The sequence below is a fragment of the Pieris napi genome, chromosome 8 (assembly GCF_905475465.1).
Source record: "Pieris napi chromosome 8, ilPieNapi1.2, whole genome shotgun sequence".
Taxonomy (NCBI): Eukaryota; Metazoa; Arthropoda; class Insecta; order Lepidoptera; family Pieridae; genus Pieris; species Pieris napi.
The window spans coordinates 10,787,021-10,803,011 of record NC_062241.1 but is presented as its reverse complement, the minus strand read 5'-3'; the positions used below and the strand labels follow the sequence as shown (position 1 = coordinate 10,803,011).

At 34.1% G+C, this 15,991-nt stretch overlaps 1 protein-coding gene across 1 annotated transcript; it reads right to left on the bottom strand.

The window, feature by feature from the left end:
• Window positions 1–3,569: 3,569 nt before the first annotated feature.
• On the bottom strand, window positions 3,570–15,026 carry LOC125051549. Its single transcript, XM_047651943.1, has 5 exons — window positions 14,873–15,026; window positions 12,175–12,258; window positions 6,960–7,157; window positions 5,395–5,527; window positions 3,570–4,367 (listed from the first exon to the last, which is right to left on the bottom strand). The coding sequence occupies exons 2-5, from the start codon at window positions 12,247–12,249 to the stop codon at window positions 4,270–4,272; spliced, it is 504 nt and encodes a 167-aa protein (XP_047507899.1). The 5' UTR covers window positions 12,250–12,258; window positions 14,873–15,026; the 3' UTR covers window positions 3,570–4,269.
• Window positions 15,027–15,991: the final 965 nt, after the last annotated feature.

Genomic DNA, 15,991 nt, shown 5'->3' with positions numbered 1-15,991 from the left:
GTGCTGCAAGCTTTTTAGAGTGAATTTCGAGATACACGATTTCTTAATATTAAAATTTATATCATATTTCTATTAATATTAGATATTTAACTTTATTATTTTATCTTTTTCTCATGTTAAGTTTTTGTATTTATTGTATTCGCTGATATTGCAATTATTGATCAGCGTATCTGCTTTATATTTATTTTGCCACAAATGAAATCACCTTTCTGTGCCTACCTTGTGTCTTTAAAACAATCGTTCTACGAGATTAAGAACTAAGATAGAACATTTAAATATGTGTGCGTTAACGATCATACCACATAGGCTGTGTAATTTGGTGGAGCTCAATAAATACTATGAATTTCATTTAGCTACATCCGATGCAGATATTGCGACCGAAGTCGGCCGCAGAAGACACATGGAAGCTTAATTATCTTATCTTTTGTTTAGTATCATACAGATGGGCAGCAAATGTGTAGTTCGGTTACAAAGTGATATTCTGAGTGGCAACTTTGTTTCTACTTATCTGAATACAGAGACAGTTCTTTGTGTATGTATCTCATTGTACGGAGGACATTAGTGGGGTCCCTCCATCTTTAAACCCGAAACTGTAGTTTATGATGCTTTAGACGAGACCTTTATCACTTTTTTAAAGGGCAATATGATGGCCCTGACTCATGAGTAGTGAGATTGGTGCGTTTGATTGTAATTGAACATGTAGACGTAATATCATAACGTATATAATATTACTGTCCACGAGTGTGGATGAGATGATGCTGACCTATCACAATCAAACGGAATGCGCTTTTGTTTTACATACTTACCCTATCTGTTCTTGAAGGTAAATAAAAACAGCGCGTTCCACATACCGATGGTGTGTAGCAAAAACTGCATATAAACTCAGTTGGAGAGCGTTTTTTATATAGGATATTCAAATACAACCATACTTATAATAAATTAAGCCTTCATTCGCATCCATCTTGTCTTCTCTGTTAACTTAAAGTTTGATAAAGTATTAAAATAAGTGCAACGGCGAAGAACAATTAAAAAATAAAGAAATGCACTATTTATTCGTTTTAAGAGTCGTATTTTTCAACTTCGGTTCCCTTATTGAATTTGATGAGATCTCAAATCCGGTGGAGCCATAGTGTAATCTCGACTTTGCCCTCGTGTTGAAGTCGGTGGTAGCGGGCAGACTCGTGAGTCGTGACTCGCGGTCAAGCCCCGCCGGACAATACCCCCGGTTATCCCGAGGGAACCTTCCCCAGCGAAGCGACCAGACTTTTGCCACGGGTTGGCTTGCCCGTAGGGTTACTTCGTTTTTGAGGTGAAATTTCTCCCGAAATTAAGCGAGAGCACCGGGTTTGCCCCTTGAGAAGAGAACAGCGACGCTCTTCTCGGGTTTTATTTGGAAGCCCCATCATTAATCGTTTACAACAAGAGCTTATAACGAATATAAAAGTAGGTTTAGTGGCGATACGACGCTGCACTAACGAAAAACTGTAACTTGTCTATGTCTATGTCTATTTATGGGTTCTTAAAACTAAGTGACATATCTGTTACCTTAATTAAAGAATTTATGTGTAGTCGACCTATTGGACGATCGGAAACGAATTTATGAATGTATGAAAAACTAAAGGGCGCATTTATTACTACAAAAACTTACATTTTAGAATTTATTGGTTTTGGAATTTACAAGTGTAGGTAAGGTGATGATAAGTTTGTTATAAATAGCTTTTTATTATTAACTAAAACATATGTAACTTAACTGACGAAAGGTCACATAATAAGTATATGAAAATATATTTCTAGCTTTCTCATACATATGAATTTATAATTTGCCAAAACTCTTAATTACCATACAATGATTCGATTTTACTCACTCATCACTCACTAATGAACTCAGGCGTGCTGAAAATACAAAAATAATTAAAATAAGATCAATTGATAGTACCGGTGACCCCAGAGCTGGCACTTTCCTGGCTCAACGAATAAGTATAGCAATACAGCGAGGAAATGCTGCCAGCGTTAAAGATACACTGCCACAGGGACCAAACTTTTCAAATTTGTTTTAATTTTCTTTTTAATGATTTTTATTATCACTTTATAGGTTAAGAAAATTATAAATACTGTATATTGGTATGTTATCTAAAGCTGGCGGCTTCAACACATTTACACTTTGTGCTTGTGTAGTGTCTGTGAATAAGCACGAGGCGTGATGTCACACTGAATATGTATCATGAAAAGACTGTTCGTCTCTCTCGCGCTCGGTCAAGCTTAAAAAGCGACAGGGAGCGTTCAAGTATTACGTAACGATTTTTTTCCTTTTGTAAAACGTTACGATGCGGGGCGGAGATTGAATTACGCGTTATTGTTAATATTATTTTTGACTTACACCACATAATTGTAACTAAAGAGTCACTAGGTGGTCACGAAACTAGACTTGGGTACAGTACTGTACTTGGGTAATAAAAAACGTTACGGCGAGTTAATCGGGGGGATTGACCCCCCCGATTAACTCGCCGTTTGGAGATTATAATTAATCTTAAACAAAAATTACGTTACGTAATACTTGAACGCTCCCTTATTGTTTTGCTTTTGCTACTGTTTATGTTGATCTTGACTGTACATGTTGATCTTTTTTCTCATTATTATTTTGTCTGTGATTGTTTACTTATTTGGTTGGAGGTTAGAAAAAAATGTCTTATGAAATATATTCTGTTTTTGTACACTAGCAGGAAAATCTCGTGAAATGATGTACAATGTTTTTAATTATTTTAAGCATCTTAATAAAAACAGTTAAATGAAAAAATGTAATTTTTAATTTGACATCAGATGCGACTGGTGTTTCTAAGAGGAGTATTGAAAGAATTGTTAGTGAAGTAAAAGTGAAGTGTGTTGAGCTAAATGGAGCTTATGTCGAAAAATGAAAAATTATTTACACAAGCTACTCTTTTACGTTCTTGGTCGGGCTTAGAACTTTTGGATCCACCCTTGTATGCACATAATAGTTATATATATTTGCCACATTTTTATTTATTTACAACCCACCCAACCTTACTAAAACCAGAGTAGACTAAATCTAACTTGGCAAAAAAGTCATATTTTTAAACATTCTGTATAGTGAAATTGCATTAGTGTGAGTACTGTGAACTCGCCAGCTTTCAAAAACCGACCTATACGCCTAACATACAACTCTTAAATTTATTTATATAAAACATCTACTATAACCAACATAAAATTACTTTCATCAACACTTCTTCTCTTCTCATAAAAACCAAAAAGCTCATGTTCGATTCTCAAGAACTAGCAAAATCTTTCATTTGTTCAAACCAAACTTTTCCTTACTTTACAAAAATAGTAAATTGATAAAGATTCATTCCTTGCCTTTATGTGTTTCTGTTATTTTATATGCTTCAGTCATGAGGAATAGACAGCAGAACAGCTTAACACAACACGCTAGAATGGCGACTCGGATACTAATTAATTATATTTTATATGTATAATATTCATTGTATATAGAGCAAACCTAAAATTAAGTATAAAGCTTTTATTGTTTGGTTAGGGAATAAGGAAAACAACACTACTGTACTAATATATGGAGTCTCTTTATTCCATACAACATACATTGTTTTCTTATAATAGTAACCTAATATAATCAATTAAATGAATCCTGAGAGCTCATAGAACGAACGAACGAAAATCCTATCAATTAAGATTTGTATTAATAACGTTGAACAAGGAATTTTATAATTGAGATTGACTGTTAACTGTATAAATATTACGTATTTTTTTTTAAATATTAATTTCAAGACCTAAAGCTGGAACTGAAGCTAAGAAAATCTGTATTATAAACATAAACATGCAGTACAACGAACATACACACAATTCGCACTCCAAACTTAATACAATTTATATGGCAAATAGTTGATGACATGACGTCACATACGCACACATACATAAACAATGTTAAAATTACAAATCTAGATGTCTTAGTATAATATCCAAAGGCTTGTAAATTAAAAATTAAAAAAACGGCTCGTTTTAATATCTAACGAGTCTCAGCAATTATATGCTTTTTTTATAGAACGGGGCAAACGGGCGGCCAAACGCCCATGGACACTCAATGCCAGATGGCTCGCGAGTGCGTTGCCGGCCTGGTATTAATGATGTTGAAAAATGGCCTTACGGGCATAATTTTAAAAATTTTAAAAGTACTACCCTATTTATATTAAGTTGAAAAAATAATTAAAAATATAAAAAGGTGAAAAAAATATGAAACCATCCTTAAACAAGGGGCTTGTGCATATATTGGTGGATAATTGAACCCTCGTCGAACTTCAAGTACGTGTTGCGAACCATCAGCAGTACCAAACAGTGGAACGCTGAAAGTAAAATTGCATATATTATATTTATATGTACGCTTATAGTTTAATGGTAGCCGTGTGGTTACGGGTGGGCAATCAAGAGGTTGAGTATTTAGGCCGCGACTTACGCTCGAACCCAATAACCTATCTCAATCCATAATCCACCATCTGCGATAGTAATCTTGATCCAAATGTTGTAACAAGTGTGCCAATAACCAATCGACGAATTGTAATAGCCATCTGTCATACTAGCTATCCATGGGAGGTTGTATCGGGGTCTATGGATAGACCTATGTATGAAAATGACAGTTGACGAAAGCTCGATTTCAAGAGTCAATTATTTTAACAGATATTAACTTACACCAGTTTTTTAATTAATTAAAAAAAATTATTTTCCATGTTTTAAACATGTACATTTTAATGTTATTTGGACGGTTTATTTACTTTATTTGGTTTACATTGATTATCAAATATGAGTGAAAACTCATTAAAATGGAACGACAAAGAACATTTTATCCGTCACCAAAAATGGATTGTCTTCGTAAGAGCGCTTGTAGACGTCCGTTTTTTTCACCGGATAACGGACGGATGGCACTCAATTCACAGAAAACAGGCAATGCGTCCGGCAGCGTCAACACGCACCAATACCCTGGCGTGGATGACCGCCCTTTCTTACACCGGACCGGTGTCCATGGGGAAGCGGTGGTGCATCCGGCGTAAATAGTTCGCCGGACGATGTCCGGTGCATGTACACACATTCATTATAATTCATACACCACCGCCAATCCGGCAAAAAACACGGTCCGTTATCCGGTGAAAAAAACGGACGTCTACAAGCGCTCTAAGGTTTGGTTATTGGGATGCAGATAGGAGATCGATCGACTGCCACAATCAAGTCATCATTGGAGTGTTTAATTTCCTTCCTTAAGAACCAGATCAACTAGCCTTTTCACTATTAACTATAATAGTATCATTTGTAACATCCACTAAAATCGACACGCTTGCTTTGTAAAAATATAATTATTTGTTTGCGCTAAATACTCACCATAAAACCAAAGAATTCCCATAAAATTTGGATAATCACTTGTATTTGTGAAGACACCAATTAGGGCGATGGAACCAATAATAAGTTTTACCACACCATAAACGAAGTATGCCTTCACATATCCCACGTGTTTCTGAAAGAAAAAACATATTTAACATATAAAACCTAGTTTCGTGATACTTGGGAAACATATAAATCGTCCACCCCCAATATAACAGAATAAAGTTGTTTGAAAAATAGCCTCAATTTCCTATAAATGGTCATAATATTAATTAATTTAAAAGGTATTTCCATGGATATAGTACCAATGTGTATGAAATACATTCGTTAATACTCGTATATTGTATTCATGTAGCAATAAATATTCTAGTAATGAGAATAATTACAAATGGAATACGTTGTAGCGACCTCTACAATCCGCGCATGCAATCAAAGCTTAGACATTGGCCATGGCCAGCTGTTAGTGTTTAGCCAGATTTACTTCTATTTAGGTAAGAGCAGCACGAGTTCTTCCTCAAAACAATCTTCAATCTTTTATTACGGATAAAATATTTTATTATACTCTGATTTTTAAATCCGTAGAATTCTAACAGCTATAATTTTTTGACATGTCAGTGATGGCAAACCTTTTTGGCCGGGCACATTTTTCAATTTCAATATTATTCTGAGCCTATTCATACATTTTATTGTTAGTTAATGTATCAATTTTATTAAGTGCGCTGCTCCACATTAAAAGTTATTTAACGGCTAAAGACGTTCCTTTTCATCACAAACAGTAAAAAACGCACAAGTGAAGATAACATTTTATTTTAAAAAGGCTTACTAAACCTGGAATTTAGCAGTGATGCCAGCTAAAGAATTAAATAAAGTAATTAAAGTTTATTCGATATATTACAGTCGATTACGATGGATACAGTCTATATGCAGTAGTGTGTACGGTGTGTGTATTTCGAAGTCACTGATTAAACGAATTAAGTAGTCACGATTTGAAATAAATTCGTAAATTTTTGTATTTAATGAAAATAAATGTTTATTCAATAAATAGTCAAATCAATAGTCGTTATCTGGAAAAGAAATCATATTATTTTATTTTATCATTATGACATATTTAGTTCCTATCACAATCTGTTCTTTTCATATTACTTTTACAAAATAAAGTCGATGTTTCACGATGCCAGGCGTCCCGTGACGGCTCACATTTATTTGTAGGTAAAACATAAAAAATACGTAGCATTTTTTTATTGCCCTCAAATAAGTCAAATTTGTCCCTTTTTCGTTGGAAAACTTTTTTAGTAGCAACACTTTTGAAATGTCAGAATTCTACGGAATTAAAAATCAGAGTATGTTAACAATTAATGCTTAAGGAGGCAAAGATCTAGCCATAAATAAAGGAAGGTCTGTCATTTAGACTCCTTAATCAGACATAAGCTTCCTAGCTAGTGTAGGGTAAATAAAATTTGTTTTAAGTCTTAATTTTCAATATAAAAGCAGTAAAATTTGTCTTGATTTTCTATCTGAAACGTCCAGTAAACCATAGACAATATCGAAATGTGTTTTGTACTCACTTTGATGACGCCCACAAGCAAGTACATCGTGAAGATGAACTCAATAGCACTAAATGTTATCGCTACCATTAATATAAGGTTGGATACACCAGCTGCTAACTCGGTATCCATTGTTTCCTCGTGATGTACGTCCTTCACCTTCACGTTTATGTATATACAGAATCCAACACATAACAGACACGCCAATCCTGTCCATATCTGGAATAACATATATGAGAAAATAACTATTATGAAATTAATTAATTTTGAGAAGCGGGTAGACTTTGACTTTTTTTTTTAATTTTAATTATTTCATAAGCCATCTAGTGATTAAGGCGGCTTAAAAATATAACAACGTTGCTTAAGCTTTAAATATTACTTTAACAGTTTACTAGTTAATGAGTATTTTTATAATATCAGATCTAACGTTCTATAATAAACGTTCTATATAAGTCTATAATGTAACTTATAAATCTATCACTAAATCGGCAGTGAGCCCTGCTTTGCGATTCTGTAACTCACTTTTCGAACTCTCACAGCGGTTTTCGCAGCGGCGGTCGTGAAGCAGTCATTTTACGATTTGGCATTCTGATAAACAATAGGTAAACTACATAAGACGTAATGTGAAATTGCTTAACAGAATACCATGAGATTCCAAAAATGACGTGAGTGACGAAGGGAGCGTTGTTAGTGCAAGGTGAACTCACGGATTAACAGAATCGCACGCCTGAACTTAATATTTCATGAAGAAAGAAGAGAGTCGCCAGTAGAACATCGAGTTTCCTTTAGGAAATCCAACCTAGCTTTGTCGTTGAATTTACACTCGAGAACTAAGTGTAGGAGGTCTTCTTTTTTTCATAGTCAAAGTCAAATCATTTATTTCAATTAGACCATCTAAAATGGCACTTTTGAACGTCAAAAAAAAAATATAAAGAAGATTCTAGTTGCCCCTTCCAAAAGGTAGTTTCGTGTGGAGAAGAATGGGCAAGAAACTCCACACTTACTCTTTTAAAATAGGTTTACATTATATATTAGGTCCTTACATATGAAATTGGCGTTTTACGTTTTGTCTACTTTGACCTCAAATATCTCCTCTTTGGTTAAGAATTCCAAATCAAAATTTGTACAGCTATTTACTCATGTATTTGTGCTTCGATGACCGTCATTCATTTGTTTTTTTCTTCTGTTTTTTTCTGTTTGCGTCACTCATTTTACAAAATGGAAAACTTAAAGTATTGCATTATTTACGAGTACGAGTTCCGCCGTGGCACTAGTGCTGCGGAAACGACTCGAAGGGTGAATGATGTGTATGGCGGTCATGTTGCAAAAGAAAACACAGTTCGTTTTTGGTTCCAACATTTTCGTTCTGGAAATTTCGACCTGCAGAACAAGCCCCGTGGACGGCCTGAGACCCAAGTTGATAATGAAGTATTGAAGGCTATTGTGGAAGCGGATCCATCGCAAACCACGTCCGAGTTAGCTGCAGGCTGCTGTGTTAGTGATAAAACTGTTTTAATTCACTTGAAGCAAATTGGGAAGATTAAAAAGCTTGAAAGATGGGTACCTCACGAATTGACTGAAGCAAACCGGCAAACGCGCGTCGACTGCTGCGTTACATTACTGAACCGGCACAATAATGAAGGTATTTTAAACCGAATGATTACCTGTGATGAAAAATGGATTCTTTACGATAATCGGAAGCGCTCAGCACAATGGTTGGATCCTGGCCAGCCAGCCAAATCCTGCCCCAAGCGAAAATTAACCCCAAAAAAGTTACTTGTAAGCGTTTGGTGGACTAGTGCCGGTATTGTTTATTGCAGTTTTCTCAAATCTGGCCAGACTATTACGGCTGATGTCTATTGTCAGCAATTGCAAACCATGATGGAAAAGCTAGCGGCTAAACAACCTAGGCTGGTCAATCGCTCTACGCCACTGCTACTTCACGACAACGCTAGACCACACACTGCACAACAGACGGCTACCAAATTAGAAGAGCTTCAATTGGAATGTCTAAGACATCCTCCGTACTCCCCGGACCTTGCTCCAACAGATTACCATTTTTTTTCGAAATTTGGACAACTTCTTGCAAGGGAAAAAATTTAACTCTGATGGGGCAGTCCAAATCGCCTTCACAGATTTTATTGATTCCCGTCCGACTGGTTTTTTTAGTAAAGGGATCAATGAACTACCTATGAGATGGCAAAAGGGAAAAAAAAACAATGGTACATACTTTGATTAATTAAATATATTATATTTAAAAATATTCAACTTTTTGTTCCTCCCATACAAAACGCCAATTTCATATGTAAGGACCTAATATATATAATAAAATTAAACTTATTGGCATGTGATAAGTACGGGTTCGGGAGCAAATAACTAAATCATTTCTGTTGAGAATTCTTGAGTAAAACCAAGGTTCGCGTGGAGGGTCGTCTACTAGATGCCTTTGTCTTGAGAGCATTCATTAAAATAAGATTTAAATTTAATAAAATTACTTTAACCTTATTTACGAGTAGGAACAATTTAGTTTTTTCTAAAATAATAAGTTGTCGTTTGTTTATTTTGTAAATACTATCATTAATAAATACATATACTTATGTGTTCTGTTTCAAATATTTTGTTTATCGATGTTATCTGTTTTGGCTCTGTATATTGTCTAAGTGTTATCTTTATTCAACCTTGTATACCCATTTTCAATTTCAATTTCAATTTCAAAAATTCTTTATTTTGTTTCACAAAAATTTATAGTGCTACATATCCAGTGTACATTATTTCCTGGAATGTAACAACAACTAGACACGTTTTTACAGCTATTTTACTTTTTAAAAACTTATAAAATTTAAAATACTAAAGTTATAATGTTACGAAAGGTTTTAACAATAACAAAGGATTTTTAACAATGAGGTAAACTACCTGGTAATTATGCAATCTTTAGATGAGATTTGCATTTTGACATGCCTAAATTGAATAACTAAATATAGTTCTAACAATAAATGGGGTAGCACCGAGAACAAAAGAGTGGACGGCAAGCAATCACAATAGAACAGTCACCCGCTAAGGCTAGCGCGAGCATCAGTCACGCAACGCACGCGCATTCCAGGTCTATATATATATCTGTCACCGTAAAATTGTAAAAACCGTTAGATTGTAATCTATCTCGCGAGATTGTAAACTGTCGAAAGATTGTCAACTCAACATACTGCTTGCAATTTAACGTATTATTATTCGGTAGATATATGAAATTGTTGGGAAGTAAAATTAATCTGTAATTGACCAAAGAAGTTTGAATGATAACTAAGTTAGTGTAGTACATTTAAACGATTAGGATATTAAACAATCAAAATGCCGGGCTGATTTGTGAACCTAAACCATGCAGATCTCCACCCAAACGCATACAAAAAATCATTCAAATCGGTCCAGCCGTTTAAGAGGAGTTCAGTGAGACACACAGGTACAGTAGAATTATATATATAAGCTATCATATCTTTTAAGTTAGATCAAACTGCATAGCATGTGCAAATTTGATTGAAATCGGTTAAGTAGTTCAGGAGTCCATAGCGGACAAACAACGCGTAATTTATATATATTAAGATTTTTCATTCCTAAATTCCGTTCCATCCGATAATTATATTTTTTTACCCGATTCCCTGTTTTTTCCCTGGGAAACAATGCACAAACCGTGCGGGCCATGATAAAGTGTTATCTTTTATAATATGTAGCTGTAAGTTTACTTATAAATAACATTATAGGTCGGTTATCGAAAGCTGGCGCGTTCACAGTACTCACACTAATGCAATTTCACTATACGTGTAGTATAGTATGTATAAAAATATGCCTTATTTGCCAAGCTATATATTTTAGTCTACTCTGGTTTTAGTAAGGTTGAGTAGGTTGTAAATAAATAAAAATGTGTCAAATACATATAAATATTATGTGCATACGAGGGTGGATCCAAAAGTTCTAAGCCCGACCAAGAACGTAAAAGAGTAGTTTGTGTAAATAATTTTTCATTTTTCTACATATTAAGATGCTTAAAATAATTAAAAACATTGTGCACCATTTCACGAGATTGTCCTGGTAATGTTTGAATAAAGTTCAACATGTACAGTAAAGATCAACATAAACAGTAGCAAAAGTAAAACAATAACCGTCTCTTTTATACTCATAAGCTTGACCGAGCGCGAGAGAGACGGACAGTCTTTTCATGATGTATTTGTGATTGTATTTCAGTTTGACATTACGCCTCGCGCTTATTCACAGACACTACGTAAGCACAAAGTGTAAATGTGTTGAAGCCGCCAGCTTTAGATAACATACCAATACATGAAGTACGAAAAACTTAAACGCTCTTTAAAAACAACAAAATCGAAATTGCGGTCAGATATTCGTAACCCACACAGTTGTCAGGATCAATGCATCATACAATTTTTTATATATATAATAATATATAAATATTTCCAATCATGACAAAAACAAATTATAATACACAGGATTATTTTACATTTTTATACATTTTTTTTATTTTGCTTGTTATCCTATATCCTAGCTTCCTTCAGTACCGTCGATCGGAACCCCTTCACGGGTAAAGGCCTCCTCCAGCTTTTTCCAACTCTGTCTATGGCTCTCTTTCTCCATTCGTTTCCTGCTACCGCTTCTATATCTTCTATCCACCTTTCTTTTGGGCGACCTCTTCTCCTTCTTTCTCTTGGTCCTTTCCATATAGTCTTTAAGGTCCACCTATTATCTGTGTATCTTGCTTTATATATATATAATTACATTTAATAAATATAGATATATATTTGTGTATAAGTCGGTAATAATTGTTAACTGTATTTTTATGTTTATGTTTTTTACACATTGTATTTTTGGCTTTTGTGTACAATCTAATTGTTTAGATAAGGTTTAATAAGTAGTTGTAGGAATACTGATAAACAAATAAATGAATTAATTAATAAATTAGCTAACCTAAAATTCAGGCTTCTAATTTTATCCACAAAGAAATATGGGCTCGAAAATGGCCCGAACTACTTCAAGAAAAGAATAGTAAGGCCGTGTCGCTATTTTACTCGACTTGACGGGCGCCCTTGCTTTGTCCCAAGATTCGTTAGAAACATTAAGTCAACAAAAGGTATTATTTTACTGCTGTACTGGTATTTTGGTGTTTGGACTAAAAAGCTATTCACATCAATATAACATTGTGATATTGTTTCTTACAGGCTAGAATATAATAACTTACCACATTAAGAATAGCCCAGATGAGCGATCCCGTCTCCACTTCGATGCAATGTAAACATTTCCCCTTGTAACACATCGTGAAAACCTGAAGAAAATTCTTTTATTACTATATTATCATTGTTACCGTGTAAAGTATAGTGATACTTCCACTATTTCAACACGCTTTTGCTCAAAATATCTAATCTGATGAGGAAGCTCGAACAACTGGATTACGTAGTAGGTGTAGGTGATCAGCCACCTGTACCTGACACAAGCTGTCGGTGTGAGGCAAGCCGGTCCCTCGTGATATTTTCCGTGAAATTTAGGGGTTGTATGTATTTTTGTATGTTGTATCATAAAAAAAATATTTTATCAAAAAAAAACAAAAATTAATTGTGGTGTGGACACCCCTTATCATTTAGGGGTTTGAAAGATAGATAGTATCCGATTCTCAGACTTACAGAATATGCATTAAAAATTTCATAAGAATCGGTCGAGCCGTTTCGGAGGAGTATGGGAACGAACATTGTGAAACGAGAATTCTATATATATTAGATACTCTGTGATGTGGGTAAGTGTGAGTTGATATCGTAAAATAATTCGTCTAGATGGCTTTATTATCGTCTTAACGTCTCTTATTCGCTTCATCATTACAACATGAGACGCAAGCGGTTTGATTGTAGGGAAACAATAATGATTACATTGCCTATACTAAAGCCGGGCGCATACATACTGATTCCTGATCAGAAATCCTGATCAGGTTTCCTAATCAAGAATTCCATGTGGAGAGCGCACACATTCTGTTTTTTTGCATTCGGAATTTAAACGATCAGTTCGATCATAGACGCTTCTGATAACGAGTATGGACGACGAAGACAAATTGATGCTCATTGCTCTTTTATTGGCGCTAGACAAAAAGGGCATAAAACGTCGTTATTGGGTGCATCCACTGAATACCCAAAGAATAACTGAGAGTCAATTCTATGTCAAAAGAACAAAGTTACGGGCATACCCAGAAGAATTCTTCAAATATTACAGGATGTCAATGAAATCCTTTGATGAGCTTCATAATAGCATACGAGATAAAATAAAAAAGCAAAATACGCACACAGCGCCAACGCGATTCTGAATGAAAATTTCGGAAAATAAAAAAATAAAATAAAATTCGGAGTGACGTCATCAGGTTTTTTCCGTTCTTCCAAAACGAACGCACGGAGAAATTCCGAACCGAACGTCAGGTTTTTTTCTGTCCGGAAAAAGTAAGAACGGTGTGCGCCTTGTCGAACATTTTGTACGCACGCGGACCATTCAGGTTTCCGAATCTGAAACCCTGATACGGAATCAGTATGTATGCGCCCGGCATAATAGGTGAGTTTTTAAATTCAGTATAATAAACACCAATGTACTGCATGGCTCAGTAAAAACGGCACTTAAAACCTTGTAATATACTTGAAAAACAAGTACGGAAAAGTTTACGAAATATCTATATTACATTTTTTATTATAAAAATTATTTATATAATTATAATTATAGTTATGATTAAAATGAACTACTAAAAGTCAGTTACCCATCTATATATATGTTAACGTAAAATTGTAAACACCGTTAGATTGTAATCTATCGGTTATCGGTATTCGGTAGATTGTACTACACTAACTTAGTTATCATTCAAACTTCTTTGGTCAATTACAGATTAATTTTACTTCCCAACAATTTCATATAAATACCGAATAAAAATACGTTAATTTGTAAGCAGTTCGTTGAGGTTCACAATCATTCGACAGTTTACAATCTCGCGAGATAGATTACAATCTAACGGTTTTTACAATTTTACGGTGACATATATATATGGTAAATGTCGTGAGATAAAGTGGACAAAGCGAGAGAGGAATGTAATTCTGTATTTATGTACAACACTACTGTACCAACTTGTTTTATCGAATAAATTTGCCCTTTAGAGGTATGGGTCCAAAAACATTCTTTGTAATTTGTTTACAATAGCTACATTGCTGTATCAAATATCCAAGAGCATTACTAGGAATTCACAGCTTATATAAACATGCGATGCTTTAGTCAAATTACAAACTTATCAAAGGGAGTCATTGATGATAAAGAGTTAAATTTACACACTCACAAACAGTTTTAAACTAGATTCAATTCAATAATATGTTTGAAATCAACAAAATTAACTGATTATTTCACTTAATAAGTGAAATAATGTGTTACATTATTTTAAGATAAAAGTAGTTTTGATCGACTTTCAAATCTTTCAAAAGTATATTAAATACATCTTTCCTTCATTATATTTTTAGTTCCCTACGTTGCAATATAGCTGGCATTGCCTAAATAGTAATTCAAATACCTACACACAGTATGTATTTGAATTACTAGTTAAGTACTAGCGTGTAGTACCTTTGTTTTTAAACTATACAAAAATACCTACACCCCTACCTGAAGTGACCATTCATTGGTGTTAAATACGAGATTTTTATTATGATTTTTGCTTTTAATTTATAATGTAATTCTGAATTCAGTTTTAAATTTAGAAAATAAACACATATAGACGATACCCCAGTAGACGATATAAATTACAATGTGGAATACATATTGTGGTAAATACTAAAATGCCACTATCACTACACAGTCTATATATAACAAAACATTCGCCAGTGGAGTACTTAAATAAAACGAATAATAAAAAACAATAAAAGGGGACTTACAGATAACTTCACTGAGATATAGGTACCAAACAAGGTTCACGTACGTCGTGCGCGCACGCAGAATGCAGACGGCAGAATGAAATATGAATGTCAATATGAGTTGAATATCCAATGATGCAGCTTTATAGAGTGAATTTCGAGATACAAGATTAATTAATATTAAATTTTAGATCATATATATTAATATTAAATATTTAACTTTATTATTTTATCTTTTTCTCATTTTAAGTTTTTGTATTTATTGTATTCGCTGATATTGCATTGCAATGATTTCGTTGATCTGCGTATCTGATTTATATTTATTTTGCCACAAATGAAATCACCTTTCTGTTCTTTTGTTTAGTATCATATAGATGGGCAGCAAATGTGTAGTTCGGTTACAAAGTGATATTCTAAGTGACTACTTTGTTTCTACTTATCTGAATACAGAGACAATTCTTTGTGTATGTATCTCATTGTACGGAGAACATTAGTGTGGTCCTCCATCGTTAAACCCGAAATTGTAGATTATGATGCTTTAGACGAGACTTTTATCACAATTTTTTTTAAAGGACAACATGATGTAAAGTAACAACACAGGCGCTGACTCATGTGCAGTGAGAAGCATTGGTGCGTTTGATTGTAATTGAACATGTAGACGTAATATCATAACGTATACCTATAACATTATAATATTACCCTTCACGAGTGTGGGTGAAACGCTGCTGACTGATCACAATCAAACGGAAATGCGCTTTCGTTTTACTTACTTGCCCCGGCCCCCGTCTGTTCTTCAAGGTCAATATAAAAATAAAACAAGGGCGTTCCACATGCGGTGGTGTGTAGCAAAAACTGCATATAAACTCAATTGGAGAGCGTTTTTTATATAGGATATATAATTAAGTACACTTACTTATAATGAATTAGGCCTTCACTCGCATCCATCTTGTCTTCTCTGTTAACATAAAGTTTGATAAGGTATTAAAATAAGTGCAACGGCGAAGAAGAATAAAAAGTTAAGAAATGCACTATTTATTCGTTTTAAAAATAGATTTTTTTTAGACTAAATGCAAACTTATATCGCTATACTTTTAATAATTTTTTATATATATTTGTGAGTTAATTACCTGCTTGAAGATA